Source organism: Alosa pseudoharengus, unplaced genomic scaffold (genome assembly GCF_046254945.1).
Source record: "Alosa pseudoharengus isolate Yale_2024_CS ecotype anadromous, Long Island Sound unplaced genomic scaffold, YU_APseudo_1.1 YU_APseudo_1.1_scf_12, whole genome shotgun sequence".
In the NCBI taxonomy this organism is placed as follows: domain Eukaryota; kingdom Metazoa; phylum Chordata; class Actinopteri; order Clupeiformes; family Clupeidae; genus Alosa; species Alosa pseudoharengus.
In genome coordinates this window covers 32,439,372-32,456,199 of record NW_027468587.1, presented here as the reverse complement: position 1 = coordinate 32,456,199, position 16,828 = coordinate 32,439,372, and the positions used below count along the sequence as shown (strand labels likewise).

Here is a 16,828-nt window from a genome sequence, read left to right as displayed (position 1 = left end):
TGTACTCAACTGCAGTGGATAAGTCTGATGAATTACTGGGAAGTATGAAATGATGAGATCATTACACTGGACTTTAAGATTCAGCACTAATCATACAAGGGATTTAATTTGCTACATTAGATATGGAAAGCTGGAGAAATTGCACACACAAGATGCATGATTACATGATGTGTCCCAGAGACTAATCTGTATTGGAAATAAAGACCTGAATAAAATGTGATAAAAAGTGATCTCCAGTTTATAAGCTGTTTGGCGAGTGCATGTTTACTCTGTTCTGCAGACACATGAGAGACTCTGTTCTGCAGACGCATGAAAGACTCTGTTCTGCACACACATGAGAGACTCTGTTCTGCACACACCATGAGAGACTCTGTTCTACAGACATATGAGAGATTCTGCTCTGCAGACACATGAGAGACTCTGTTCTGCACACACCATGAGAGACTCTGTTCTACAGACATATGAGAGATTCTGTTCTGCAGACACATGAAAGACTCTGTTCTGCACACATATGAGACTCTGTTCTGCAGACGCATGAGAGGATTCTGTTGATGTTTCATTGTGGTCTGTTGTGTTAGATTTATCTGGGTCATGTTCTAAACCATCATGGTGGGTCTGGTCTTTCCATTTGTGGCTGATATGACAGGTGATATGGGGCGGTGGTAGTGTAGTGGTTAAGGAACTGGGCTAGCATGCAAAAGTTGTAGCCTGAAAAAGTTGTTCTCAGCTTCCACTGTTGTGCCATTGAGCAAGGCACTTAGTGTTAGCACCAAGTTGCTCTGGGGATAATGGCCCTTGTAATGTAAATGACATATGTCGCTTTAACTAGAAGCATCTGCTAAATGTATAAATGTAAACGTATAAGGTGAGTGTTAATGTAGACCATCGTATGACTGTTTGTAGGTGTATGTAGACCATTCCATGATTGTGTTATGGGCCAGCTCCTGTGATGGTCTACATGACACATATGTGTTAAAAAAGCATGACTCAGCACTTACACACATGACAAATGTGTTAAAAAGCATGACTCAGCACTTACTCACATGACACACACGTGTTAAAAAGCATGACTCAGCACTTACTCATCAGTCTTGTACACATCAGAGTACAGACCCGCCCTCTCATACTTCTTCTTTGGTGGCTGGGGAATTCCATAACCCCATTGGCTGACAGACTGTGTGGGTGGGGCTTGATCAGATGGGACTGAACCAATGAAAGTTTGACTTTTGAACTTTCCACCCTCTAAACTAGAGAACAGATGAGATAAATAAACTAGGGTGAGACAGAAGCCATCTTCGATGTGAATATGAACATTGAGAGTCACACATTTAACTAAGCTGAGGTTATAAGAATAACCACACCACAGAAGAGCACATCAGCAAATCATCATCAACAACAACAACATTAAATTTATATGGCACTTTTCTCTGTAATATTGGATCAATTATAACTGTATAACATTTAGCTAGCTGCTTTACTGCAACATAACAGTCATGCAGTGAAATTAATCTCCGACAGCAGCTGAGTGCACAGAGGCATTCTGCCCTGATCTGGCCCTCCTCCGGCCTGGGTCTGGCCCGGGTCAGGCCTGGGTCCGGACCGATCCAGGACCAGCTGCTGTGTGGCCTATGATCAGAGGTAGAAAACTCCAGCTTCAGGAAGTAAACATCCTCCCAGTTATCTGTTCCAACCATTGACTAAACCAGCTGCCTCTAATTAATGCAACTCTTCATCCAAGCAGATCAGCTAATAAATAAATGAAATCACCTGTGGTAAGTGCACAGCTATAAAAACACATGGGAGGAATTAGAGCTGGCCATCTCTGCCTGTGATTTCTAACCTCTTGCTGGAGAGGTGCTCCGCCAGAGGGAACTCAGCCTTCCTCCCTCCTCCTCCTCCTCGCACTCGTCTGTCCTGCTCATGACGCTCTTCCTCCTCTCTGTCCTCCGCTCGTCCTCGCTTGTAGCACCTCGTCTTCTTCCCTCGCTTGACTGGGCCCGGACCCACCTCCTCCCAAACACCTCCTCCTCCTCTTGCGGCGTATTGAGGGTGCGAGTCCTGTGTGGTGGTGGGCAGAGGGGGCAGTGGGCAGGGCAGAGGGTACTTCCTGGGCCGCCCCGGACCTCTCTTCTTCACCACATTGTTGCCCGTCACCGCCTGCCTCTGCATCTTCTTGGCGCGCAGAATCTTGTTAAGGTGGTCCAGGCTGGTCCTACTGGACCTGGCGCCGCACTCTGGACCAGCCCGGACCCTTGACCCGTAGGAGGAAGGACAGTGGGTCGGCTCAGACAGGGGTCCTGGGAAGCCAGCGTTCTGCCCCACCTGCCTGTAGCTGGACAGCTTTGTCCCTCTGAGACCTGCAGAGGCAGCGGAAGCAGGAGGCGAGGGCTGCCCAGTGAAGGAGGAGTATCCATGGGCGTGCCTATGGACAAGAGAAGGCCTCCGCTGATGGAGACCATGCTGCAGGTGAACCCCGTTTTCTAAAACTTCAGCCAAGTCAGAATCTGGGCTTGCTTCTCTCCCTGACAAACAGAAAGAAAGAAAGAAAGAAAGAAAGAAAGAAAGAAAGAGTCGTTAAGTCATTACTAAAAGTATTTTTTTTCATGTACAACATGTGTTCTACTATCCAACACTTCTGTCTTCTGTCTGCTGTAATTATTGCATCAGCTGCCAACGGCTCATAAGTTTGTTACTGCACTATGAAGACTGCAGTTGCACCCACTGGTGCACACAGTACCTTTAACAATATGTTAGAGGCCTTGAGAATCTGAAACTTGGTAGAAGTCAATATCAATGCATTAGATCCCCAGGACTACTCACAAATAATGACCTTCTGCACAAGAACGATAAAATACCGCAATTTTACAGCATTGAAGGAGCCAACTGGGAGGCCAGAGCCAAGCCTGATGGGTATTACATTTATACAAACTCAGAACTGCTTGGGAAAGGAGTCATCAATCTTACTGACTTTATACCAGGAGAAGAGAAAGAGAGAAAAAAAGGAGAGACTGACAGAGAAAAAAAAGAGAGAAAAAAACAGGAGATGAATAGGAGAACGAAGCATGCTGTTGGAAAAGAGAGTGAAAAGAGAGAGATGGGGAGAAAAACATACTTGCCTCTGAGTGTGTGTGTGTGTGTGTGTGTGTGTGTGTGTGTGTGTGTGTGTGTGTGTGTGTGTGTGCGAGGTATACAGAGATGAGTTAATGAAAAAAGCAGCCAGTTGTCTACACTAACCTCTTTTTCAGCACAAATAATTAGAAACAGCACGGATAAACGGCTGAGAGTCTCTTCTGTAGCGTGAGATCAGAGGTCCTCAGCACTGCACAGTTAAGCTTCTCATCTGAACGGCACGGCACTAACATGCCTGCAACACGCTGAGGTACACCAATTTCCTGTGCAAAACCCATATCCTCCATCAACATCAATTGGCAACAGGAAACTTTGTTACATAATCAATACGCTTGCCTGATGTGTCTGTGTGTGTCTGTGTGTGTGTTCTGTGTTTTGTGACAAGGACAAGAGGTGTGTGTGTGCGTGCAATATGAAAAGGTAAAGGGTTGTGTCTGTGTATGGGGATGGGGGAGGGGGGCTTCAGGCACATATGATTTCAGTTAACGTCCATGTGTCCAAGCCAAAAATATTCTGTCCCTCACACAAGCAACATTCTCTCTGTCCTTCTCTCTCCCACTGTCCCAACTCCCCCTCTCTCTCTTTCACTCTCTTTCCTCATCATCTCTCTCTCCCCTCTGGCGTCCTCTCCTCTCTTCGTTTTTTCCTTTTCTTCCCCCAGATTAAATTTCAATTGTACATTTCCATCCACAAATTTCTCTCGTTCTCCCTTTCCTCTCGTTCCCTCTCGCTCTGTCTTTCTTCTCTCTCCACCACATTTGCCTCGCTCCGCAGACTGCCCACTCTTCTCGTGTTCGTCCTTTCCAACTCAAACACACTGATGTGTCTTGGCTCGGCACATGCCCTCGCGCAAGGCCAGCCTTTTAAAAAGGCATATTTTGGCTGACTTTCGACAGTAAGTATATTATTCATAATCCTGTATTTTATAGGTCTTGTGGTGCGTTTGCCGTGGGGAGTCCTCCTGTCTGCCAGGTCACAGCGAAGGGCTGTGAGTGTAAGGGTGGGTCATCACAGCGAAGGGCTATGAGTGTAAGGGTGGGTCATCACAGCGAAGGGCTGTGAGTGTAAGGGTGGGTCATTGTGTTAACACACACACACACACACACACACACACACCACACACACACACACACACACACACACACACACACACACACACACACACACACAAAGCTGAAACCCACTAATCAGATAGACACTAACACTGGTGTGAACACACTCCCCAAATCGTTATGGCTGCCTCAAATAATATCCTGAGTGACTGTTCCGTATTTCTATGCATGTGTGCGTGTGTGCGTGTATGCGTTGTGTGTGTTCATTCCTGTAAATGCATGCTGATTATTCTATTGCAGGACTTCAGCAGAGTGTGAAAGCGCCTCTTACATAATTCCGTTTCCAGGCTACAGATCTGATAGGAATGTGGAACTAGCTTTATCTCATCTGCAGCACATGCTAGGGACAGATTTAAAAGATGGTTCACATTACCTCTCAAATACAAAACAGAAGTGTTGCCCTTATCCCACCATGCACAGCAGCAGAGATAGGGGAGTAGCCACCGAACAGAGCTAAGTTGGAGCAAGACTGGACCTGAGCCTAACCTGAGTTAACTGTTATCCAGTTTCTTTTCTTCTCTTTGTGTCTGTGCTCATTAAAACGCTGGAGCAGATTCGGAGCTGAAGGCAACACATGAAGCTGGTTAGTGGAAATGGCTTGGCGATTACCCAAAGACTTCATTTAACAAATTACTGCCATCAACTGAGTGATTACGGCATAGCAATATATTCTGAGATTGGTGAAAACATACATTCTCTAAAACCCACCCTTCTGTGCAGCAATGTGTGCACCATAACATTTAAAACAGCAAATCTTCCAGTACACACACACCTGAGCTACCCAGACACACACCCAGACACACACACACACACTGCCTCATTTTCACTTGAGTGTGTGACCTAAAAGTGAACCCAGTAATCCTCTCTTCAAGCAAGATTACAACCACTTTCTGGTCCATTCACTAGAGCACACACACACACACACACACACACACACACACACACACACACACACACACACACACACACACACATGCACCCAACCACACACCCGCTCACACACAGTACTACTCAACAGCACCACTCTTGAGAAGTGGTGGGGTGTGTGTGACTGGGAGTAGTGTGATAGTAGCTGTCACTACTCTCTCAAAGCCCAGAGGGACACACACACTTAGGTCACACCAGCCCTGAGTGGGTCTGGGACCCTATCTGACTCAGGCTAGGCCTGAGAGAGTGGAGGCTCTTTGCATTGGGCTCTTCTCTGCTGTTTGGTCAATGAGGAATACAAGATCCCTCTCCACCTCTTGGTACTGTGCTTTTAGACTAAGAAAGAGAAGCTTGTGAAATCAAATTAACTTGAGTCACGTATGGCATAGTAGACCATAGGACAACAAAAAATGTTTTTTACTCCCATGCCATGCAAAGTACTACAGAATTATGGCACTAACAATACAGTCTTTCTGTGAGCAACCCACTTATCGCACACACCGCGCACACACACAAACAATTTAACAAGCTTGCGAGACACCCACACCTAAACATTTCTATCAAAGATCTTGTGAATATTTATTTACTATTTACAATTCCAATTTCACACCTTCTCAAAATCACAGCAGGGTGTAAGTACCCAGTTTGCTGGCAGGATGGGCTCACCTGTCTCCTTGCTTTTAGATGGAGTGGGCCGATCTCGTCTGCTCGTCCGGCTTAGCCCCGAGATCCCTTCTGTGCTGCCGCTGCTCACCGACAAGCTGCCAAACCTGGCGGCCGCCCCCTGGCTGAAGGCGTTCGTGAACAGGTTAACGTGGTGAGGTCGGGAGAGGCCTGGCACGGAGCCGGTCCTCGCTGACGACGACGACGACAACTCGGGGTCTTCCTCGCTCTCCGAGTCAAGAGAGGAGTCTCCCGCTTTGCCCTCCGCCTGCTCTGCACTGGGGTTCGGGAGCAGCCCGCCTTTCAGCCAGGGCTTGTGGAGGAAGCCTCCCCTGCCTCCGCTGGCAGTCTGGAATGTCTTGGAGGATCCCATCCAGTTCAGACTGGCTTCCTTAAACACACAGCTCTTGCTTACGGAGGGAGAGGAGAAGGAGGAGTCAGGGGCGGGGGACGGAGGGACGAAGCCGCGGTTGACCGAGGAGCCGTACCTGTGTCGCCACTGAGACCCCATCGCCTCTTTAAAATCCGGATTTCTCGTTTCCGTTTTGTCCGTGCCACCAGCGACGTCGCACTCTCCCCCTCTTTCCTCCACGCCGTGCTCCACGTGCCTGTGCCTGTGTTTACGCTTGCACTCTCCGGGCCAGAAGTAGGTAGACTCCGAGGAGGAGAACCCTGGATACATCACAGGCGATCGCACACCCTCCCCACCACAGTCCTGCCTCATCAGCTTATGCTTCTTTTTGTGCAGCTTTGATGGATGCACGAAGACGGGGTAGGCGTGGTGAGGGTGTGTGTATGAGGCCTGAGAGGAGAAGGAGGGCGAATGCTCTGACTGTGTGTAAAGGCCTTCACTGGAGGGGTAGCGTTTATAGTAGCCTAACCCCACTGGGGAGGCATATGGGATTCGGTGAGGGGTGCGGTAGTACCCGGTTTGGGAGAGAGGGAACCCAAGACCCTGTAAAAGCGAGACATCGGACGGAGACACCTCTCGGAACTGGGCAGGGTGCGCGGAGTGCTTCTTCTTCAGGTCTGGCTTCCTGACGTAGTGCAGAGAGTCATATGGGCAGGCCAGGTGGGGTGAGTAGTACCCGCTGAAGTTGATTTGGAAGATGGTGGGCAGCAGGTTCTGGGGCATACAGTGGTGGGGGTGGGAGTGCCGGCTGGGTCCCATGCCGCCTCCCCCGCTGCCTCCGCCGGCACCACCTCCCTCCCCGTCCAGCGTGGCATCGGGCACGCTCCGCTGATGGACCAAGTGAATGTTGTTAAGCCGCGCAATGAGCTTCTCCACCTCCAGCATGAAGTCTGGGTCTTGCCGGCTGCTTTTCAGCTGCAGGTACTTCCTCTTGCACCTGTGTTTCTGGCCCTTGAGCTTGTAGCTGGAGCACCTGTGGACTCTTCCCTTACTCTTGTGTTTGTGCTTCTCCCTCTGGTCCCCTGCGGGGGCAGGAGGGGACCTCGACGGCTGGGTCCAGGGGTAACGGGCCGGTCCTGTTGCTATGGTGACAGAGTTCTCACGACCCCTGTGAGGGGTGACCCCAAACGTCCACCTAGGGCACCGGGCGTCTGAGGCGAGACTCGACGCGCCTCTTCCCAAGGTCACCCCTCCGACGTCCCTGCCACCTGCCGCCGCCCTCTCCACCCAGTCTGACATGCTGTTGTCCGTCCCAATGCTGCTGTCGCTCGGCAACGTCTCACTCAGGGGGGAGACAGTGGCGTCTTTGAACTCATTCAGTGACGATGCAGACAGGGGGGAAGAGGACAGGGACATTTTGCGGTCGTGCCGTAGCTGGTGCTGCTCCCTGTAAGAGGATGACTTCTTCTGAGAGGGGGCCAAGAAAGAGGAAGTGTTTTGGAAAAGCGAAGCACATGTGGAAGATGGCGTGTGGGAAAACAGTGCTTTTGATTGGTTCAGGGCAATGGCACTTTGGTTTTTGGAAGAGGGGTTGCTGAAGAGACCGCTTGCTTCGGCCGACTGCGAGCTGGCACTGAAGCTACTCAGCGACGGGGAGTAATCTTGAGAGAAGCCGAATTTGGAATCCCCGTTTGGCACTTTTGGCTTGCGTCCTCTTCGCTTGCCTATGTAGATTGTCCCTTTCTTGCTGACATTGATTTGTGGACCCAGTTTTCCACCAAAGGAGGCTGCCAGAGAGGGTATGGAGGCCGCTGGAGATGGGTCTGAGTCACACTTTCTTCCTGGCTTCTTTCTGTTGGCCGACTCCCCTCTCTCACCTTCTCCCTGTCCTGATAACAGCTGATTTAAGACCCATTTCCGTCTCTTTGTCCTCATTTTGTTGATCTTACCAATAATAGATTTCATCATTAGCTGCCCACTGCCCTTTGAACAGGATTGTCCATTTCCTTCGCAGGCCTCTGGGGAATCTCTGAGTGTGTCTCCATTTGATGGATACTTGAGAGGCTGCGGCTCCGAGCTGGGGGTTGGAGATAAAAGCTTTGGACGACCCCGTTTCCTCTTCAGGCTGATCGGAGGGGTCACGCTCCTCTCGGAGGACGTTGCCGTCTTGCCCCTCTCAGCCTCTGCGGCGCTGGCCAGGGAAGCGCTGTGTTTGTGAGGGCCTGCAGGTGCCGCGGTGGGTGCGCTTGATTTGCTCAAGTTCAGCCTCGGTCGCCCCCTCTTCTTTGGCTGGGCGACAGGAAACTGACTGCACTTGGGTGGTCTGCCAACTGGCCGGCGGGGCGGTACCGGTTTGGCTACCTGCTGGGGGGAAGAGCTGTTGGATACGAAGCTGGCACTCTTCTCCGGTGTCTGGGCCTGATGCACCGCCCGTGTCCAGCGGGGGCAGCGCCCTTTGCGCTTCTTCAGAGGCCTGCTGTCCTGCTCGGGCGAGGGGCATTTAGAGGAGGCGGCCGGCGGAACACAGTCCTGCTGCAGGGCACTCCTCCTGCCCTGGGCACTCAAGGCTCCCCTGCTGCCAGCACTGTCTACTTTCATTTGTTCAGAGGCAACTGTTGGCTTATTCACACTCAAGTCTTTTGGATTATCTACACCTATATTATTATCCTTCCACTGCACTACAGATCCAGGGCTTCCTTCAGACAGATTGGGGATACATCCACTGGTTGGGCTGGTCAGGGAGGAGGCAGTATCCCTTTCCCCCGCAGGCACTTGTCCATTGCTTTGGTCTGAATTTATGGTGGTCATCGGGGACAGCGCATGGGAATGTGGTTTACCACCAGAGCTCTTATTGCTGTTTGCTGCCGTCATGGTTGATGAAGTGCCTGTGTTACTCACTGACAGAGAGATGCTATTGTTTGTGCCCTCCGCCTTGTCTCTCTCTGTAGCTCCAGTCTTCCCCTGGGAAGAAGGCAAGAGCTTACCCTGGTCATTATCCATGTCTGTGGGGGAAGCAGGAGCAACGCTTGCGTCTGAGAGAGCAGGGTTGGAGCATGAGAGGAGTGGGGAAGAACTGGCTGCGCTGTTTCCCACAGAGGAGACGTGGGAATCTGTGAGATGGTGCAGTTTGCAGGCCCTGGCTTTCTGGTGTTTTAAGCGGCTGATGTTCGAGGTGGCATTGCGCTTGTTGAGCTTCTCGCCAACTGATGAGCTTCCCTGGCTGGAGATGGTGGCCTTATCGTCTCTCGGAGTGTCCCCATTGGTGACCTTGGCGCCCTCCTGCACAGTGGAGTGCTGCTTGGTAGGGGAAGGCGGGGAGGCAGCAGGGGTGGGTGAGAGGGAACTGGAGGGAGGGGACTCTCCTGTCTTGCCAGCACCAGATAACTTATTTCCATTTTGATTTAGCTTTGGGGGGCCCTCCAAGAAATGGTCCTTCATCCCTGCCTTGTGTGCCAACTTTGGAGGAGCCTACAGAGAAATAAAGCAGATATTTTCACTATTTAACAATTTATTCTGAAGGGAAATTAATCACTGTTGAAAAGGGGAACCAAAGAGAGGGGATTACATTTTCCATAAATGGAAGTTTAATCAAACACAGATTTGCATTCAAAGTCAGGATCGAAACATTACATTCATACACACAATGACCTCCAAGGGGGTGACTTTGAGTAAGGTTTTCAGCTATTTCCCTCATACCACGTGTCCATTTATTCAGGATACCATTTGATGGCAATTACACATCTTACACAATAAGTGTAAAAGACTGACAGGCTGTCAGAGAGAGAGAGAGAGTGAGAGAGAGAGAGAGTGAGAGAGAGAGAGAGAGAGAGAACCTTCTATCTTCACAATGAGGACAAGTTGAGCAACTGTCAAACTGACACCAAATGAGATTAAAAAGAAATGAGCACGAAGAGTCAAGGCTCAGAAATGCAGATGAGGTTGCTCAGTTAGAGACATGCAGAGTGAAAAGGGGAGTGAGAGAGAGAGAGAGAGGACAGAGAGAAAGGGAGGCAGACAGACAGAGAGAAAAGGGGGGAGAGAGAAACGAGAGCAGGTACAGACAGTGAGGTAAAAATAGGCTCTGGAGACACATTGCTATTGGTGGCTATAAATTGCTCCTAACAGAAATGAGAGCTTCTAACATTTATTGTGCTGCTTGATTTGTGTGTTATTTTTATGGCTCATAAAATTCAAAGGAAGTGTAATAACACAAGTTCATGGCCGCATGCATCTCTGAAACACCACCTGAAGTTTACAGCGACTGTTTACAGAACACAGTGCATCAGCTCTTTGTCTCGAACTCAAGAGCCACCGCAGATGAGTCAACGCTTGATTTTACGGTCTCGCTGATTAGGCCACAATGATGCAATCCTATCTCACTTTTGTCCTACTTTCACGACTTACACGGTTTTTGTGATTTGAGAGGGGGGGGGGGGGGGATAAAAGAGGCACACTCTTACCCTCTTTGCTGGCAAAGACACAGGAGCCTCGGCTGTGGTGGTGGATGTGTCCGCGATGTTTGTTGGCGATGGCAAGCAGGACAGGGCTGTTGATGCCAAACTGGAGTTCGGATCAGAGATCATGGCATCTTTCCTGTCTTTACTCCTCATGGGGCTCTGTGATTTGTTAGCTCCTGTGACCTCATTCCTGGCCCCGCCTCTTCCACCTTGACTGCCACTCCCACTGCCACGCCCTGGCCTCAGTGAAGTCCTTATATGTGGGCGGCACACATAGTTCTCTAGTATCTTGGGTGGCTTCTTCGTCCGCTTTGTTCCAAGCCCAATCTTCAGTTTGACACAGCCCTCGGAGTAATCCGCCTCTTTAACAGAAAACTCCTGTCCTCCCTCAGCCCTGCTGCCCCCGGTGGCAGCCTCCGGTGTTGCGTCTTCTCCCTCAGTCTCTCCTGACATCTCCTGCTCCCGTTGGTCCACTTCCTTAGGCAACTCCTGTGCAGTATCTACCAAGGGCAGAGGAGGACATGTGAGTGACCACCCCTTCATTCCTGGACCTGGGCGTGATTTCTTGGTGGGATGGATGAGGCAGAGAGTGCAGCTGCTTTCTCAGTGACAGGCTAGCTAGGATGAGAGGCCTCGTAAGATGAGAGTTATGCTGAAGATGAATGATGTTTAAGGCCTCCATTGAATGACAGATGTGGTTGATGATGGAAAGAGGACAAACAAAACAAAAAACATGTTAGTAGTATTATTTGTCAGTCAATGTTGCTTCATGCAGTTGCTTCGCATAAGAAATGTATAGATGTTCAAAACAGCTTTAAGACATAATAATTTGAAATTAACTGTAGACATACATACTGTATATGGCATTACATAGCCTACATTTTCAGCAACACCAAATCAGGTCAAGACACAGTTGTAGTAGCTGGGTCAGAATATAACACCAAAGGCAAAAGACGGTCATCTACCCAAAGTTAAGCTACTGTGAAACTAAAACCCCACACATTTTTCTCCGACGGGCTAAAGAATCTCTCTGACGACTCGTCCGAAAAGCAGGTGCTTTCCCGCATAGGCTGAGGTCATTCTGCCAATGATTCAGAATTATGACCTCAGCGTATAAAGCGACTCAGGGGACCCATCAGGCCCAGAAGCCATTTCCTAAATAACGACAGTCAGCCTGGCCCGGCGCACACAGCCGTAGCCTAGGGCACTACCTCTGCACCAATTACACTCATCTACAACCAACTTACTTACAAAGTCAATGTCACAAAGTACTTCCAAAAGCAAGAGAGCCAAACGCATCAATTACGGACTGCATGTGGAGTGAGGAAGTGCCGCGGCGTTGACTAGATGGAGAGAATGGAGGCTCTCACTCTGGATGTGAAGGGCCTCTTTTCCCCCAGAGCCCTACTGACTGCCTGCTTCTCTCTGTCTGTCGATGGCTATTACTCACGAGTCAGCCTGCTCCCTCTCTCCTCTACTCTCGTTTCCCACTTCTATCTGCTGCTCTCTCTTCCTCTCTTCTCCTTCCCTCTCCTCTCTCTCTCATCCTCTCATTTCCTCTCCCCTCCTCTTGTTCACTCTCTTGCCTCTCCTCTGCCTCACTCTCCTCTCCTCACGCCCATACTTCACTGCTCTCCAACTCCCTCACCACCAGTCGCACCCCTATCAATCACCCTCTACCTCCCACTCTCTGTCTCACCCACTCTCTCCCCTCTCTTTTGCTCATTACTTCCTCTCACCCTCTTCCTCTCTCTCTTCCCCTCTCTCTCTCTCTCTCTTTCTCTGTCCTCTGTACTCAGTCCCAATCTTCACTCACTTTCAAACTGCTCTCCGTTTTCTTCAGTGTGAAGTCACCACTGTTTCCATTTACCTTCTCACATTTTTAAGCACCATATAAGTAGTGGTCAGTTTGGGCTCCGACTTGTTAATCAAAACCATGCTTCGCTTATTTTCTTTTTTACTCAACATTTCATTCATTTCTCCCCTCCACGCTGCCCTTCACTAAGGAAGGTAATTCATATTTTTTGGAAGAAGGCTAAACCAGACTTTTGGAAATGTGCTTCAGCCTTTTCTCATCCGTGTGGAACTGAGTGTGTCATTTTTAGCTGATCCTTATTAAGACATCAGATAAAATGCAATTCCATCGAGCTGAGTACACATACCACACAGAGGCAACACAGTCACTTCTTCCCCCTCTCCAGCTCTGCCAGTTTTTTATCTCAACCCCTATCTCTCCCAGAGCCAGTTAAAAACACTGCCAAGACACACACACTATCCTTCCCTCGCGCCCACTGCTTCAGAGTTTCATGTTTTTTTCCCCCTACTGAAACACACCCATTCATTCTTCCTGTCTCTAGAGTCATATCAAACTATCTTACATCTGTCTTTTTACAAACTCACATTCTCTAGTCCTCCATTGGGAAATAAAGACGTTTCATTGTTTTGTTCCTCTTCTGTCCTCTCTTAATTCTCCACCTTGCATGATCTCAACTGCTCACAACACGCACTCTCCTTATTCTTCCTCCCAAGTCCCTACCCTTGCCCCTACTCTATTCAGCGTGGCTTCAACTCAACCATGGCTGATAACCATGTAACAACAAACAAGATCTAACATCTAACACGCCGTAAACTGAGATACGGGCAGGGAGATAAATACTAGTGTACCAGTTGCTCCCTACAGACCAAATCTTTCTCTTCTCAACTGTGTTTTACAATCTGACTGAAAAATAGACTACAGCAGGTCAGTGAGGTGAGAAGTGAAAACGCAGGTGGACAGTCCCCTTCTCAGATACATCGTCCTTATACTGAGAGAGCTGCTGAGGCAGTCATAGAGCACCGCCTTAATGGTATAAGGCAGTCATACAGCACAGCCTTAATGGTATTAGGCAGTCATAGAGCATAGCCTTAATGTTATATACATAAGGCTGTATCACAGGGAGCAGAAAGTAGCTATTTGGCTTATAGTGACAATTGCAATGACAGCTAACAGATGCCCTTTAGCTGAGCAGTGAGACAAGCACATCCCCACCTCATCATTGACCTAGATAGAGGGGAGGGGGGTCCAAAAATAGAGGCAGAGAAGAGACAGAGAGGTATGGCTACTCGAAGGAGAGGGAAACGAAAAAGCATGGGTGAACTGAGGTTCAATCAATAACACATAGTCTCACTACAACACAGAGGAAAACACCGATGACGTGCACGCGGGCTCAAAACTTGGAAAAGAAAGTGATGGTAGCCTACAGTCAAATAATTCCCGGATTTGAGACGGCGAGAAGACCATGCGCAATTAACCAAACGGAATAAAATGGGGAGAACATGTTAACTCTGACAGGTTGATGGAAAGGAGGGAGAGACTTATTGAGGAGCATGATGCGAAGAAGCGATATCATTTAATTCCCTTAATAGACAGAGAGTGGGTGGGAATGAGTCAGATCACTTACTGTCACTAAGCCTAATAATCGCATCATTGCCCATATTAGTAATTAATGGCAACACAATTACCCCGCATAACAACAACATCTCTGTCCAAAACACTATGCATTTCGATCTCAAAGACTACAGCCTATCGGAGCATTCAGTCTTGAATGAACCAGATTCTCATCCAGGTTTGCCATGCTTGCCTGTTAGGCTACCGTTTATAAATAAGTTACGCCATTTCACTTGCAGTGCGTAGCCATAGCCTACTCTACGTGAAGGCAGTAGTCAAAGCAAAATTCCGGACATAGCATCAGTTTCAGAAATCGTTGTCTTACCCGTGCAGTTAAATAAACGAGAACAGCTCACATAAGGGAGAGAATGTATGTGCTTAAGTCCATTCCGTGTTACAGTGGATTAATAAAACACATTGTGCAACACCACACTCTCTCCTCCCTCCCACTCCTCGCTCTCTCTCTCCCTCTCTCTCCATCTCTTGCGCAGTTGTTTTACATCAAAAGCGTGGTCGTACATTGTGTACCGAGATCTCCATCACGTTGGCAGGCAGATATAGGGATTGAGGAGGAGAAATTAACTGGATGGCTAAGTCCTGCATAGCTTCCGTGCAATAACTACTGAGTAAATGTGTGTTATGACAAGTTTCGTAAACAACTCAAAGAAGTGATTTCTTGCTGTGCGTCTAGTATCGGGTTAACTGATTCCGACGCAGTTAGTTATAGGCCCGCAGGCTACTTAGAGTCGTGTCAGAGAGGGTATTCATGAATATTCCCAGTCTTTAAATCATAGGCTACTTCGATCTGAAGACTGTGCACAACATAGGCCGCTCAAGATAGGCTACAGCCTCCCTCAACAGCTTATAGGTCGCAGCCAATTCGTGCAAAGACGAAGAAAACAGACAAGTCAGAGACAGTTATAACAGCTCAGATACGACTGTGGACTTGTCGAGCTACTGCATCCTTAAGTGTCAGCTATTTGGTCAGCAATGGGAACCGAGAGAAACACATTTCGCAAAAAGTCGTTAACGAAGTGCACTATATTAGGACGCACTCAGTGAACTTAAGACTTGTATATTTCCTTCTGAAATTGATAGTCTGAAGCGGAGAAAGGTAACACATCAACAATAGGTTTAATTTAATAACCTACACAGATTGTTTATGTGTCGTATAATTATCCTTCGTAACGCAAAACGGATATGTCCCTGCGATCGTCCGCATGTGATGTGCAGGTGAGATGCGCCAAATTCCACCGTCTTCTGGAATCGCTTAACACCTCGACTAAAACGTCAGAAAAGTCGCAAGTGTCAGAAAAACATCGGTGCCCAGGAGTGCACCACTTCCCTGAACACCATAGTAGCTTGCTTAAATGACACCAAAACAGACATAAAAATGTGATAACACACCTTCAAGCAAAACAGGAATTAGTGGCCGAGGGGCGCATCTTAGTGCGAAAAAGTAAGGCACTTGGGAACGTAACGAAATGATGACTGCAAAGTATCAACAAGATGGCGGCGACATCAGCGAATTAGGATCCAATTTTGATCTATCCCTCGTGCTGCCCCCCTCTCCCCGGACGCACCTCGGTCCTCCGGTGTCCGTGAGAGAGCTTAACGGCGAGCTCCCATAGCCGCGGAGGGCTAAACTGAGCTGAGCGGTGGAGACAGTCACTCTGATCCGGCGTCCGCGGTCTCTGAGCCTTGACCTAATCGATCATAATAAACACGGGACCCCAAGCAAACGCCGTGACATTCACCACTCTCCCGGTGTTTGCGTGTTTGTTTGTGTGTGCGCGCGTGTCCCTGTATGTAGGCTGCGTCTTGTATGGGGGGGGGCGTTGGAAATCCATGATATTTTAGGCATTTGAATATCATTTTCAAAATCTCTTCAACAGCATGATTTTGTGAAGCATCTGAACATCCATTATCCACACGTTTACTGAGAGATTATTGGCCAACAACAAGAACTTGTATGGCTACCTAATTTTTCCATCAAAAAAAGATTGCAGGCACGAATGGTATAGTTTATATTAATAAAATACTTATTTATATCCAAATGCCAGATTTATATGAATAATACATTATAGGCTGGTCTACACTTTAACTATGTTCCTGAGTGGACAATATTCTCAAGTAGCTGAGCATAACTCTGTTTGCAACACTTTATAGAGATAATAAATGAGGATAATTAATTATATGAGCCAGTTTGAACACATGAAATTTACCAACATTGTCTGAATGTTCCCAGTCCTCTTGGCCTTCAATACATTGCATGTGATGTAAAATAACGGAAATGAACATTTATTGAGTTTATGTCCTGTGTAATTTTTTTGTGACTACATTCTTTGTAGAAGACCAAAAATAATATATTGAATCTTTGAATCTCCAAAAAGGATATCAATTGTAACATCCATCACATATAATGGTGCATTGGTGCACTGAGGTACAACAAACATCAGCACAGAAAGATGAGTGCATCCAGGTGGCATATGCATTAGGTGTACTGATGGTACAACATAAGCACAGAGAGATAAGGTGCATCCAGGTGATATGCATATATGCATTAGGTGTACTGATGGTACAACATAAGCACAGAGAGATGAGTGCATCCAGGTGATATGCATATATGCATTAGGTGTACTGATGGTACAACATAAGCACAGAGAGATGAGTGCATCCAGGTGATATGCATATATGCATTAGGTGTACTGATGGTACATCCCCTCCCCTGCCCTCAGTGTCCTTGTATCCTTAGCACCAC

General features: G+C 48.2%; 1 protein-coding gene across 16 annotated transcripts in view; it reads right to left on the bottom strand.

Moving 5' to 3' along the window:
* LOC143119405 (histone-lysine N-methyltransferase ASH1L-like) overlaps positions 1 to 15,785 on the bottom strand; it is a 38,926-nt gene extending 23,141 nt beyond the window's left edge. For 6 of the 16 annotated variants that reach the window (XR_012986285.1, XR_012986286.1, XR_012986287.1 and 3 more), the window contains exons 1-4: positions 10,644 to 11,837; positions 5,835 to 9,651; positions 1,841 to 2,522; positions 1,083 to 1,247 (exon numbers count right to left, since the gene is read on the bottom strand). Coding sequence is in view for 11 of the 16 variants with exons in the window: in XM_076280894.1 (XP_076137009.1) it covers positions 1,083 to 1,247; positions 1,841 to 2,522; positions 5,835 to 9,651; positions 10,644 to 11,183 (5,204 nt within the window). In the remaining 5 variants the exon portion in view is untranslated. Of the gene's footprint in view, positions 1 to 1,082; positions 1,248 to 1,840; positions 2,523 to 5,834; positions 9,652 to 10,643; positions 11,842 to 11,891; positions 14,359 to 14,392; positions 14,528 to 15,474 lie in introns of those variants that run through there. The other 10 variants (XR_012986289.1, XM_076280900.1, XM_076280890.1 and 7 more) reach the window with 9 other exon arrangements.
* Between the last annotated feature and the right edge of the window lie 1,043 nt (positions 15,786 to 16,828).